This window comes from Oryctolagus cuniculus, chromosome 4, assembly GCF_051225735.1.
Source record: "Oryctolagus cuniculus isolate XC-2025 breed Fujian yellow rabbit chromosome 4, ASM5122573v1, whole genome shotgun sequence".
Classification (NCBI taxonomy): Eukaryota; Metazoa; Chordata; class Mammalia; order Lagomorpha; family Leporidae; genus Oryctolagus; species Oryctolagus cuniculus.
In genome coordinates this window covers 79,354,282-79,368,161 of record NC_142870.1, presented here as the reverse complement: position 1 = coordinate 79,368,161, position 13,880 = coordinate 79,354,282, and the positions used below count along the sequence as shown (strand labels likewise).

The window sequence follows — 13,880 nt, the reverse complement described above, 5'->3', positions numbered from 1 at the left end:
CCTTGAGGTTCAGCACCTTCCTCTATCATCCTGCTGATGTCCAGGAAGCAGCAGGGTGGCTAAGTCCAATACCCAGATCACCCAAAGCCACAAGAACACTGTGTGAAGGGTGTTGGAGTGGCTGCAGCTTCCCTGTTCACTAAAGCACACTCGGAACTGCTGGCCAGAGGGGTCCTCTGTGCTGCCCTGGGTTTTAGCATGAGGTGCCGCGCCACCTTGTGGCCGATCCTAGAAACAGCACCTCCCAGCTGCCAGCCCCTGAGCACCTGCAGCCCCTGTACCCCTCAGGTACAGGCCCCCCTGTAGCTGGGCAGGACTAGAGAGCAAAACCTCCCTGACCCCTGTGCCTTCCAGCCTCACCCCGCCTCTGTGTGCCTGGCCCCTGACCCTCTCCCAGCCTTACCCCTGCTCCATCCCCAGGTTGGTCCGGGAGGTGACAGGCGTGAACGTGAACATGCGCGTGGGAATTCACAGCGGCCGAGTGCACTGCGGTGTCCTTGGCCTGAGGAAGTGGCAGTTCGACGTCTGGTCTAATGACGTCACGCTGGCCAACCACATGGAGGCCGGCGGCAAGGCAGGGTGAGTGATGGGGTGGACAGGATGGACTGGCGGGCAGAGTTCAGGTAGACCGTCCTCTCTCTGCCCAATCTGTGGTACCATGCCCTGGGAGTGAGCTGTAGGGGCCTCCCCCCTCCCGTGGAGCCTTCACACAAGTGGGCAGGGCTGGGAGAGGGGACAAAGGTGAGGGTGGGCAGAGCCGCCAGGCCCAGGGCTGTAAGGAGGTGGCACCAGGTATGGGAGGACACAGCCTTCCCAAGGTGTACAGGGAGGGCTGATGGCCTGCAGGGAACCAGGAGGGATGCACGGCCTGTGTTAAGAGGGCAAGCATGCTGGCTGGGGACTTGAGCTCAGTCCTGTGGCCAGGAGGAGCCAGGGCTGGCCTCTGGGCAGGGGTGAGAGGTCTGCTGAGCCTGACGCTCAAGGCGGGCAGCTGTGAGGTGGGCAGTGAGGCAGGGGCAGGGGTGTGGGCTGGAGGGGCCCACCTGAGCCATCTGCATGGGGTGGGAGGGATACGGCGTGAGGTTGGGGGCTCAGATTTGAGCCGTAGCTCGGGGCTCTGGGAGTTGAGCTGTGACTGAGCTGGAGTTCTGAATTCACCTCCCTTCCTAGACGCATCCACATCACCAAGGCCACCCTCAACTACCTGAACGGCGACTACGAGGTGGAGCCAGGCTGCGGGGGCGAGCGCAACGCCTACCTCAAGGAGCACAGCATCGAGACCTTCCTCATCCTGCGCTGCACCCAGAAGCGGGTCCGTGGCAGGGGCTCCAGGCCTGGGGAGGGGCGTGTTCCCCGCTGCAGCTTCCCCTCTGCTTCTGTGCTCCTTATGCGGCTGTGGAGCCAGAGAGGCCGTGCAGAGGTGGATGGGGAAGAGGGAATCTTTTCCTTTTGCTTCTGTTGCAAAAACGCAACAGGCCCCCAAATCAGCAGCCGTGGACCACACGGCCACAGGTGGAAACCACATCCAGGAAATCTGTGTCTACCAATAACATGTGATTCCACTCCATCTTTCTCCTTTTCTTTGCCTTATACTAGGTGGATGTTTGTCCTTTCTCTCTCTCTCTCTCTCTCTGTCTCCATAAGGATACTTCAAAAAGTTGGTGAAAAATGAAATTAAAAAGTTATTTTTTAAAGAATGATAAATTTATTTTGGAGCAGGAGATTATGAAATCTATACACAGGGAGGGCGCTGTGGCACAGCAGACAAGGCAGCCACCTGGGACCCCCACATCCCATATCAGAGTGCTTGTTTCAGTCCCGGCTGCTCCACTTCTGATCTGGCTTCCTGCTAACGCGCCTAGGAAGGCAGAAGGAGATGGCCCCAGTACTTGGGTTCCTGCCACCCGTGTGGGAGACCTGAATGGAGTTCTGGGTTCCTGGCTTCAGCCTGGCCCTGCCCCAGCTGTTGCAGGCATGTGGGAGTGAACCAGAGGATGGCCCATCTCTCTGTCACTCTGCCTTTCAATTGAATAAATGTTAAAAGAAATCCATGCGTAGTTTTATTCATAATGTGTTTTAATGGGCTTCTAGAATTTCCCTCAGATGCATGGATTTCCAAGTTTTTGCGCCAAAATGCTGACCTTTCAGTGCCATTTTCCGCGAACTTTTTGAAGCTCACCACATGTGTCAGCGTCTGTCCCGGCCCGTGCCTGTGCATCTTTGTGTCCTGACCTCTGTCTTCTCTCCCTTCCAAGTTTAGACTTCTTCCCCTCCCGCCTCGTGCAGCCCACACTTGCCAAAATAGAAAACCGAATTATTAGCGGGCTTTGGAGTTCTATTTTTACTGGTGTCATGTTCTGTGTTCTTAATTTTTAAAGCGAATGAAGAGAACATTTTATATTTCTCCCTAAATGAAAAGCCTCTTCCTCCCGCGCCTGCCCCTTGACTTAATGTGTTGGTCGCTGCCCTTCGCCAGGGAGAAGCTTCACAATTTCTCTTCATAAAAGTTAGAGTGGTGACAAAATCGAGCTGTAGGGAAAGTTACACTTTGCTTTTAAAGATTTCTTTCTTTATTTGAGAGAGAGGAGAGGCAGAGAGAGAGAGAGAGGGCTTCCGTCTGATGGTTCATTCCCCAGTTGGCGGCAACAGCCAGAGCTGCTCCGATCTGAAGCCAGGAGCCAGGAGCTGCTTCTGGTTGCCCATGCGGTGCAGGGGCCCAAGGACTGGGGCCACCTTCCACTGCTTTCCCAGGCCATAGCAGAGAGCCGGATCGGAAGTGGAGCAGCCGGGACTCAAACTGGCACCCGTATGGGATGCCGGCGTTTCAGACCAGCATCATTCAGACCACAGTGCTGGCCTTGAAAGTTACACTTTTAGAAGGAAGCAGGGCTGTTGGGAGCAGGTGCCCACAGGAGAGGGATCTCAGAGGAGTGGGTCCTGGCTGCAAGGCCCCTGGAGGGAGGAGAGACCCCAGGGCACTTTGGGGGGAACTGCTTGTGGCTTAATTGACCTGTTAGTGAACATTCACTTGTTCCTTGGCCAGAGCCCACAGGAACTGGAGTCTCCCCAATTCTTATCGCAGCCCCTGGTCACAGACCTGCGACCTTACCTTCGTACCTTCTACCCAGAGTCCCTTGGGTCATGGCGCCTCCAGGTTGATGAGATGAGATGGAAATGGACAGAACCACAGCCTGCACCCCAGCAGTGTCCGCTGAAGCAGGCCGAGGGTCTCCCTGAGCCCCACTTGCCTCGTCTGACAAGGGGAGATGAGGGTCTCCCCAGGGCCTCTGTGGCTCTCCATTCTTGCACCTGTTTGGGTGGACAGACAGAGGTGCTGGGGAGTGAGCCTGCCCCTTGGTGGGTGCTGAGCCTTGTTCACTGCGAGTCAGTCCTAGCGCCCCCTGCTGGCAGTGATGTTCACCCCCTTAGAAGCTGCCCTCCACCCCTTCTGCCAGAGGGTGCCTCATTAGGGAAGCTACGTGCACATTGGGAGCCCAGGTCTCCTCTCCTGCTGTCACCCTGGGCACCGGTAGACCCAGGCTCTGCCCACCCCTGCAGCTGCAGGTGGAGCCTGCCCTCAGCCCCCACGTCCCAGGGAGCAGAGCTGGGTGTGACATCAATCGCTGAGTCGTCCCCAGGGTAAGGGAGGAGAGGGAGCAGGTGCATGGGTTCAGGCCCGCAGGTGGAGAGGGACATGAGCATCGGTACTGAGAGCTGCCAGGGACAGAATCTCCTGGGCAGACTTGCAGGGAGAAGAGCGATGGGGCACCCAAGACCACTCAAACATCTGCACCCTTGCCTGGGCCAGCTGGGGCTGGCGGGAGGGGTTTGGAGGGGGCTGGGAGGCTGACTCGGGCTGCGGGGGTTGGGGGAGCTCTAGGTTCGCACAGACACTGGCCTCCTGGGACATGCAGAGAGGAGAGGGCGCCCGCTAGCTGGGCTCCTCCAGTGTCGCTGGCCGCAGGCCCACCCTCTGCATTACTCTCCCAGAAAGAAGAGAAGGCCATGATCGCCAAGATGAACCGCCAGCGAACCAACTCCATCGGGCACAACCCGCCACACTGGGGGGCCGAGCGCCCCTTCTACAACCACCTGGGTGGCAACCAGGTCTCCAAGGAGATGAAGCGGATGGTGAGCAGCTGGCGGGGCCGGGTTGGGGGGGGGGGTGGTGAGGGCTGGGCCTTTCGTGTTCCCCGAGGGAGATGGGAGAGCCACAGGACTCAGAAGCGGGGTCAGCCTGCTTTAGGAGCCAGCCTGCTTTAGGCGAGGTGCTGGAGGCCCCAGGGAGCCCTCCCAGCTTGGAGGGCCCAGCACGGTGATGCTCTGGTAGCAGAGCCCGGGGCAGTTGATCTCAGGGTCCCGCCAGAGCCCCCAGTTGTGCAGCCCTGGGCGCTGGCCGAGCACCAGCTCACCAGACTCCCCTGCTGCACGCACCACATTTATTTCCCACCTCTGTGGCTCAACTGTCCAGAAGCCACCCCAGTGCTTTCCGGTGAGGGCTGGGAGGAGGTCTCCCCCTCTCTTCCCTACCCCCCCCCACTGCCTCTGCACTGAGAAAGCCCCGCCCCCTGCCAGCTGCAAGCTCCCATGGGAACCCTCAGGCTGAAGGAGCGGAGGAGGCTGCGGTGTCACCACCACCCCCTGCCTGCCTTGGAGGACAGTGCCCTCCCCCCAGACACCCACTGCTGTGGCCGCACACAGCAGGTTCAGGCTGACTCAGGATGCGCGTCTGGGGAAGCAGGGAAGGGGGATGAACAGAAGCCAGGTCACGGCAGCCTCACAGTCTCTGTTGGAGCCCCGGGAACCGGCTCAGAGGCTGCTGTTCCCCAGCGGGGAGCCAGCTGCCAGAGGGAGGCTGTGAGCAGGTGCAGGGGCCACTGTGTGAGTAAGCGGAGCGTGCCACCTGGATGCCCGCGTTTGGGCCTGCGGGTCAGACTGGTCAAGTTGCAGAGAAGCCAGGAGAGACAGGTAGGCCAGGGCCAGGGGCTCGGAGGAGGGGCCGGGCTGGAGACCCCTGTCCTCCGGCTCGCTACTGGGAGCAGACAGCACAGGTGCAGGGAGGGGAATGGGAGGGAACATGGGCTGAGTCAGGACCTCCCTTGTAAGCTATGACGGCAGAGAAGCCATCAAGGTGCCTGGGTGTTAGGTGGGGGCAGGAGAGGAGAGACCCAGCCTCTTCCCAGGGCTCTGGCTGCCACTCGCGTCCCCCGGGCGCCCTCCCCGGAGCAAAGAGCAGTTGATGGGATGCTCCGTGCTGTCACCCCAGCCCTATCGTGGCGTCCTGCAGATTCTACTCACCTGGTCCGGAGCGGGGAGGGACAAGGCTGAGAGCAGGTGGAGCGGAGCGAGGCAGGGAAGGGGACAGACCCTGAGAGGGGACAGAGGGAGGTAGGGAGGAGGAGGGCCGGCGGCAAGGGGCTGCACTGGGTCGTTTCTGTTTGACATTGCAGGGAGTTGTGTTTGATGATCCCTGTGTAGTTCCTTGCAAGCCTTGAAGGAGGCAGTTTGGAGGCTCAGCACCGGTTTGGAAGACGCGTTGATCATTGTTAGGGCAAGGATTAGCAGTGAGGGCCAGATGGGGAAGGCCGCAACTGCGGAAGAGGAGGCTGCCGGGAAGGCAGCCACGGTGCTGACTGCTTTGCCCGCAGGGAAGGGAAGGTGTCAGGACAGGGTGCCCCGCAGCACAGCCTCTGCAGGAGGCCAGGGCCCCTCCCAGGTGGGCGGTGGCCGTGGTGTCCCCTGAAGAGGCGGGTGTCCTTGAGCAGGCTCCCAGTGCCCCACCCCCAGCCGGCCTGTCCAGCCTGCGTCCCCGGGTTGGGATGGAAGCAGGTGCCAGCAGTGGCCACACCGCACACTGGCTTTGGGGTTAAACTTGCTTCAAGCCTTTGAGAAAGACCTTGAGTTCACCAAAGGTGGAGGGGCGAGGATTCGACAGAGCAGGGACGGAGCGCAGCAAGAATGGCCCACAGGCAGCAGTCTGCTGCTTTCCCCACCTTCTAGGACGGCGATGAGCTGGGCTGCTAGGACGGCGATGAGCTGGGCTGCCTCGCACTTGGGCCCGACTGTGAGATCTAATGGCAGGCGTGGTAAGGGGCAGGGACCTGCTCCCAGGGAGTGATCCTGGCCTGCCCACTGGCGCCCTGAGCACCTCGCTGGGGTGGCTTTTGGGCGATGCATTGTCTGCTCTGTTCTCAGCTCCCCACCCCAGCCTGAGTCTGAGCCCAGGGTGCACACCTTCTCTTCCTGCTCAGCACGGGAGGAAGACAAGTCCCCAACACCAGCCCCAGGGGGTGGCCAGAGAGGCGCTGGAGAGGCAGAAACCAGTCTCAGAGTCCCATCAGAGTGGTTTGGAGCGATCGAGGCCGGTGAATGCGCAATGCAGCTCAGGTTCACGGTCCCACAGTAAAATTGTCGCCCACTCCTGTGATGGGCCTCGGTGGGCCAGCACGTCACGGTCAGTGTTCTGGGAAGAGCTCACCTGCACATCTGTCTGCTGGCTGGCCGTGTGTGCTCAGAGTGACACCCATGCCTCCTGATGGCAGAATGGGACAGTCCTTGTAGACAGGAGAGAGGGCCTGGCGATTCTCAAAGGACAAGGAGAGGGGCCCAGCACCTGAGCCCATGGTTGGTGGCTTGGAGGTTGCTGAAGCTCCTAGGACCCCCCCACCATGAGGGGTGGAGAGAGCCAGGGGGAGCTAGTGCTGCGTGGAGCTGTGGCTGTGCCAGCACCCAGCGCTCTCGTGCCTGGGGGAGCCCACAGACCCCATGTGTGTTTTTACACCGCGTCCTCAGTGGGAAGAAAGATAGGGGAGCTCGCGTGGAGTTGTTGGGGTACCTAGCACTGGCTGCAGTCCCTGTCTGCTCCGCACAGGGGCCCACACTGGGCTGCAGCCATGAGGGCTCACCCCCTGTCCAGTCCCGGTTCTGGTTCTGGTCCTGGTCCTGATCCTGGCAACCTGAGCCTTCCCTGAAACTTCAGGCCTGGGCTGCTTGTGCCCCCCCCCCACCAATCCTCCTCTTGCAGGGACTGCTCTATTCTGTCACAGCTGGTCAGACCCTGATGCATTTCCTTTTTAAAGACATATATATTTATTCACTTGAAAGGCAGAGTGACAGAGAGAGAAACAGAGAGAAGGAAAGAGCTCTTTTATCCACAGGTTCACTCCCCAAATGGCCACAACCACCGGGACTGATCCAGGCTGAAGCCAGGATCCCAGAACTCCACCCAGTCTCCCATGTGGGTGGCCTGGGGCACAAGCACTTGGGCCATCTTCTGCCACTTTCCCAGGCACATGAACAGGGAGCGGGATCAGAAGTGGAGCAGCCGGGACGGGAACCGGTGCTCCAGTATGGGCTACAAGTGTTAGAAGCAGTGGATTAACCCATTGCACCACAACGTGGGGCCCCTGAAATGCATTTATCCTTCCGTGTAGTGGCAGGCTCACCCCAAGTCGGGCTTTCAGTTTGATGCTCCCCCACCACACCCCCTGCAGGCAGGGACCCACTCTGGCCTCGTGAGAATATGCCTGTCCTCAGCACAAAAGTTTCGCCCCAGCCGGAGTTCAGGGCAGAACCTGGGCATGTGCGGTGTGGGGTGTGTGTATGTGCATGTGTGTGTATGTGTGTGCGTGTGCACATGTGAGGGACTGAGCCGCTTCACTGGTTCTCATTTCCATCTCAGTAAGAAGAGCTGGTGGTGGGGGCTCGGAGGACAGGGTCCAGGGGCAGGGCGGGCCGTGCAGGGAGGAAGGGCGTGGACTCCCAGACTGCCTGAGGAGGGAGTGAAGTCAGCGCATCCCGCACCCGGCACAGGGCCCTTCCCCTTGGAGGAGCCCCGCTGCATGTGCCCGCGAAGGCAGGGAGGGGAAGCCCTGAGCCTCGGGCTCCGGGCTCCGGGCTCTGGCCCACCACAGAGAGGAGAGGAGCGCCCGCGGCCCTCTCGAAGCCCCGCCTCTCGCCTCTGTCTCACGCTCCTCTCTGTCTCTCCTCTCACAGGGCTTTGAAGACCCCAAGGACAAGTGAGTACCGCACCCGCCTTTGTTCCCTCTCCCTTGGTGTGGGGATTGCTCCCTGAGAAATGATCCCACGGTCTTAGCTGCCGGGCGGCCCAGGACGCCAGCGGGGGCGGGGCTTCGGCAGTGCTCACGCAGCAGCTGCCTTGGGAGGATGCACACCTTGCCGTTGGCCAGCAGCCCCTGACCACCTCCAGAGCCCCCCTCCCTCTCCTCCACTTCCCTGCTCTCTGGACACACAGAAATTCTACCCCAGGAGTAGGCGGCACCTTGGAAATGGGGGTTTTAAGTTCAGCACCCCAAGATCTTGAGACCTGAGCAGGGGTGAAGGGACCAGGTGGGACGGTGGCCAGAGCGTCACCATCAGGCCTCGGGCTGAGGCCGCAGCTGGAGAGAGGGGAGCAGAGACTGTTCCCTGCGGGAGCCAAGTCAAAGCTTCAGCGATGAGTCACACCGTCGCTGTCACAGAGTCCTGTAGTAACAGAGAAGCCCTCCAGCCGCGGGCCTGAGACAGTTGTTCGCATTGACGTGCCCGTGGCCTTAGGCTTCTGGCCGCCTGGTCTCAATCCCTGCTCCCCACCCCCAAGCTGTGGGCAGGGCTCTGGAAGGTCCAGGAGGACATGTGAAGCCAGCCTGTAGTGACACCCCTCGCGGTCAGCCTGTCTGGTGTCTGCCCCTCCTGCTCCCCAGGAACGCCCAGGAGAGTACGAACCCCGAGGATGAAGTGGATGAGTTTCTGGGCCGGGCAATCGACGCCAGGAGCATCGACAGGCTGCGGTCCGAGCACGTCCGCAGGTTCCTCTTGACCTTCAGGGAGCCTGACTTAGAGAAGAAGGTATGGGGGGGGGGGGGGGGCAAAGCACCGGGACCTGTCCTGCTTCTGTCACCAGCGCTGCTGGTGCCAGGGACGGAGCCCTCAGTGTCCCCGGCTCTGACGCTGCCCAGAGAGATGGGGGTGTGGGGACCCTCAGCTCTGTGTGCCTCGGCTTCCTCACCTGGAAAAGCGGGTTGTTTAGCAAACCCACACCACAGGGCCAGAGCAGGGGTGAAATGCGTTCATGGGTGTGAAATGCAGGAGGCGTGTGGGTGCCTGCCACACGGAGCGTGGTCGGGAGATGCTCCGGGCCTTTGTGTCGTTCCTGTTATCACCACGATCACCCGCCAGGTGTTAAAGCTGAAACGGGCGTGGGCAGGGTGGCTGGGTGACTGTGCAGGCCACCCAGCGAAGCAGTGGTGGGAGCCAGGCCAGACCCTGGTCCTGGTGTCCGGGTGCTGCCTCCTGCACCACGTCACACACAGTTCCTCCCACCGCTCAGGTAGAGCCCGCTCAGCCCCCGGCGGGAGAGCGGGCTCTGTAGCAGAGAAGCCCTGGGACAGGGCAGCTGTGACGTTGACCAGTGGTAAATGGACCAGTGACTGTGCCAGCGCCCTCCTCCGTTAGCACAACTGGCTGCTGTCACACGGGCTGCGCGTGACTTTGGATAGGTCACGGAACCTCTCTGAGCCCCAGCTGGCTCCTCTCTCAGTAGAGACAGCGCAGTTCTGCCCCAACTTTGCAGGCTCCTATGAGGACAGCCAGCCCGTGACGCCTGGTGGATTTCCACAGGTGCGTGGTGCCCAGGAATTTATAGGCATCACTTGTGACTGTGACAGTGGCCTGGCTGCAGGGGCCTTCTGGCCTGATGCCATTGCCATTCCAAGCTGCCTTCCCCTGCCCTCCCCACAGTCATCTTCTGGCCACCTGAGTGTAGCTCTGGTTCTCAGGTCTTCTCTGTCCTGGGAGTCGACTTTGTGCACGGCCAGCCCCAGGCAGTTGGGTCAGCAGCAGCCCTCTCACCCTGTCTGTTCCTCTCAGTACTCCAAGCAGGTGGACGACCGCTTTGGTGCCTACGTGGCGTGTGCCTCGCTCGTCTTCCTCTTCATCTGCTGTGTCCAGATCACCATCGTGCCCCAGTAAGTGTCCCTGTTCTGCCTGGTTGCAGGGTGTCCTGGGGGTGGGGAGAAGGTGATCGTGGAGGAGGAGCCTACTCGGGTGAGGGGGTGAGGGCAGGAGCTTGTGCACCTGTCCTCCGTGGGACCGCAATGTGGCATGGTCATGCTGGGGTAGAAGACTTCATGGCACGGTCCAGTCAGCCCCAGGGTGTACCAGGCTGGCTTCTGGTGACCTTTGGTTCTTGCACAAAAATATCAGTGCATCTTCCAAAGATAAAGGATTCCAAGACTCTGGCTATTTGAAAGGGATGGATTTCTTGGTGCTGAAGGCATTTCCCAAAGAGGTACTCCTGTGCTCTTCTGAGGCCCGACTGTCGCTGAGAGCCAGTGGCTTCCCTGGGGACTGCTCAGAAGTGGCCAGTGGCTTCTGGAAGGGAAGTGTTTGTGACATAGTCATTCACAGGAGAAGGCTGACTGCCCTGTTGTGTCCACATGTGTGAGAGCTGTGTGTGCACACATGTGTGCATTTGAACACATGTACAGGTACTGCCAACTCACCTACATGTACATGTCCATGTATTTTTAATTTTGATTATGCAGTCATCCAAATGCCCAGGAAAATAATTAATCTTATCAACATCCAGTATTTTGCGACATGTATTTCATCCATTTTTTCTGATTTTTTAAAGTAAACTGTATTATTTTAATTTTTCTTTTAAGATTTATCTATTTACCTGAAAGGCAGAGTTACAGAGAGAGAGCAAGAGGGAGAGGTCTCCCACCCTCTGGTTCACTGCCCAGGTGAATGCAGTAGCGAGGGCTGGGCCAGGCTGAGTCCAGGAGCCCGTGATTCCACCCAGGTCTGGCTTGTGGGTGGCAGGAGGGCCAAGGGCACTTGGGCCATCCTTTGCTGCTCTCTCAAGTGCATTAGCAAGGAGCTGGATCAGAAGTAGAGCAGCCAGGACTTGAATCGGAGCTCATATGGGATGCCGGTGTCACAGATGCCAGGTTAACCCGCTGTTTCAACATGCCAACCCCAGAAGTAAATTTCAGACACAAAGACATTTTGCCTCAGTATCCACCCATTTTCAGGACATTTTCCTCCTTAATCATCACCAAAAAAAACCACCTTCGCTGCCTTCCCCAGTCCATATTCACATTCCCAGAAGTGTGTCCGCAGCAGGGCTGGGGGCCGGTCGTCCCAGGTGCTCCGGTCGTCCCAGGTGCTCCGGTCCCTCCCCGGCACAGGCCCAGCTGGCTGAGGCACCTGCAGAGGTCAGAGCCTCACCGTCCCCTCTCGGGGGAGCCTTCAAACAACGTAAAGGCCCTGCTTTCCTCTGCAGAGAGGTCTTCCCCCTCGCTGCGTCTGTGGAAGGCAGTTCAGTGCTGGCTCCCGTGGAAGCCTGGCACAGAGGCGCAGCTGGAGGCCTCCCTGGAGGAAGTGTGCTCCTGCTCTGGTCCCTGCTGGCCTTTAACCTGCCAGGCCTCATTCCCCTTGCAGGACTCCCCGGAGGCGTGGTGTGCACGGCCATGCTGCTGCCCGCCCCCGCCCCACGAGGGCAGATGGGGGCTCCAGAAGGAGAGTCGCCAGCAGCACTGGTGTCCCAGGCTCCTCCCTGATGGTGGCCTGCCACCTGCCTCCGGAGGGAGGGGCCAACGGCGTACTTGCCTTTGTCCTGTTGAACTGGCCAGTAACTGGGGCGCAAAAGCCAAGCAGGACGTGTGGCCAGGGAGGTTTAGGAACTGTGCCCTCCTGAAGGGTCCGGCCTCCCTGTGTCTCACAGAGGGGCCGGGCTGCTGGCAGATCCATCTCTAAATCAAAGCCTCGGACCAAAGCTGTTCTCTACCCTCACAATTGCTGAGCCTTGAGTGAGGACTTGGAGGGAATAGGTGGGAGGTCATTTTTTTAAAAATGATTATTTATGTTGAAAGAGTTACAGGGAGAGAGAGACAGAGACAGGGAGAGATCTGGACCAGGCTGAAGCCAGGAGCCATGAACCTCATCTGGGTCTCCCACGTGGGTGTAGGAGCCAAGCACTTGGGCCATCTTCCGCTGCTTTCCCAGGTGCATTAGCAGGGAGCTGGATCAGGAGTGGAGCAGCCAGGGCTTGAACCAGCACCCATATGGGATGCCGGTGTCATAGGCGGTGGCTTTACCTGCTACGCCACAGTGCCTGTCCCAGGAGATTTTTAAGTGGCTTCTTCCAGAGTAAGTGAAGCGAGCCTGTGGCTGGTTACGAATCAGGCCCCGGTTCTCCACGAGGCTCTGTGCACTGCTGTTCCTCTCAGGAAGGTGGCAGAGCAGTGGGGAGGGCAGGAGCCGGACCATTGTGGGGAGGCTCCTGGATGGGACCTCTCGGAGAACTTCTGGGTGGTGGGGCAAGGGAGGCTGAGGTCTGGGGTTTGGGGCAAGGCAGCTTCAGGTCCCCTCCTAGGAACGGGCCCCGGGGGTCTGCCGCCGCATGCCCAGTGCCCTCTCACCTCGTCCTCCTCCAGCTCCATGTTCATGCTGAGTTTCTACCTGGCCTGCTTCCTGCTGCTGACCTTGGTGGTGTTTGTGTCCATGATCTACTCCTGCGTGAAGGTGAGTCCAGCCGGCGCCGGAACCCGGCTGCCTTCCTCCCACTCCTCCCAGCCCACTGGCGGGAGCGCTCCCAGGGGCCGGCGTCACACTTGGCGGGGGTGCACCTGCCACGACCAGCCAGATGGTAGGGGTTTGTCAGCGGGAGCCTGCGTCTCACTGGCTGCCTCACGCAGACTTTGCAGATCTTTTCAGCAAGGAGGGGCGGTTGCTGCCACTTGTGTTTGTCTGCACCTGTCCCCATGGTGTCTGGTGGGACAGCGGAAGGGCACTGGCACAAAGCCTGGCACACAGCAGCAGACCATAAGCACTGGCTGAAGGTCCCCTTTGATGTCCACTTTGGCATCCCCACATGCCCTGGTGGGGGTTCCAGCCTCCCGTGGAGTGGCTCAGCATCTCAGACAGCAGGTGTCGGCAGCAGGAGTCCAGGATCGGGGATCTGGCTTGCTCTTGCGCATTTCCCCCATGTCTTCTCTTGGGCATGCGCTGTCCCCTGTCCCGGCTGTGTCCCTTGATGGCACCTGACACTCAGGCCAGATTGGGCTGTTGGGAAAATCACTCCACTCCCTGTCTGCCTTGCCCACCACACCTTCCCCTCATCTCCTTCCTCTTAAGCCAGGAACTGTCCCGTCCCGGGGAGAGATGTGTTGGCCGCTTCCTCGGAGCTGGGCCCTGTGTCGTCCCCTCCCCTCCACACTCTGCAGTGGGCACCGTGTCCCCTGCAGGTAGTGGGTCTTTGTCACCTGCAAAGTCCCCTTCCCTCTCCACCCTTCAAGCAGCATCCTTAGTCTGCTAGCTGTAGAGTTTCCTCACGATCCAGGTCCTGGAGGACTGGTTGACAGGACAGGAGGGGACCCAGGGCTCCTTTGTTGTGGCCCAGAGAGGGGCAGGTCTCCACGGCCCCCTGGCAAGTCCCTGTGCCATGCGCTCAGCAGCGCCTCCTGGGGGTGGACCCTGGGTCCCTGTCCTCCTGCGCTGGGTTCGGTCACCTCCTGCCTTTTGGTCTTTCTGCGTTAAGCCCCTCTGCCCCGGTTCCACCTTCTTCATTCCACGGCTATAAAAGGACAACACATACTCCCAGGAGCCAAAGGTGGACACAACCCAAGTATCGGTGAACAGATGAATGGATCAACACATAGGGACTGTGACTGCGGTAGAATACGGCTCAGCCGTAAAAAGGAGTGATGTGCTGTGACCCAGACGAGCTTTGAAAATATGCCGAGTGGAAGAAGCCAGGCACAGAAGGTCCCGTACTGTAGGATTCCATTGAGGTGAAACACTCAGCCGAGGCGAGCTCCCGGCGACATAGAGAGATGAGGGCTTGTGGACCGCAGACGAGCGGGAGGATGGGGAGC

At 59.8% G+C, this 13,880-nt stretch overlaps 1 protein-coding gene across 1 annotated transcript in view; it reads left to right on the top strand.

Annotated features, from left to right (window-relative positions):
• ADCY5 (adenylate cyclase 5) overlaps window positions 1-13,880 on the top strand; it is a 162,921-nt gene that overhangs the window by 121,719 nt on the left and 27,322 nt on the right. The window contains 7 exon segments of the mRNA NM_001082628.1: window positions 421-579; window positions 1,171-1,312; window positions 3,991-4,131; window positions 7,996-8,018; window positions 8,703-8,847; window positions 9,868-9,965; window positions 12,441-12,528. Coding sequence (NP_001076097.1) covers window positions 421-579; window positions 1,171-1,312; window positions 3,991-4,131; window positions 7,996-8,018; window positions 8,703-8,847; window positions 9,868-9,965; window positions 12,441-12,528 — 796 coding nt within the window.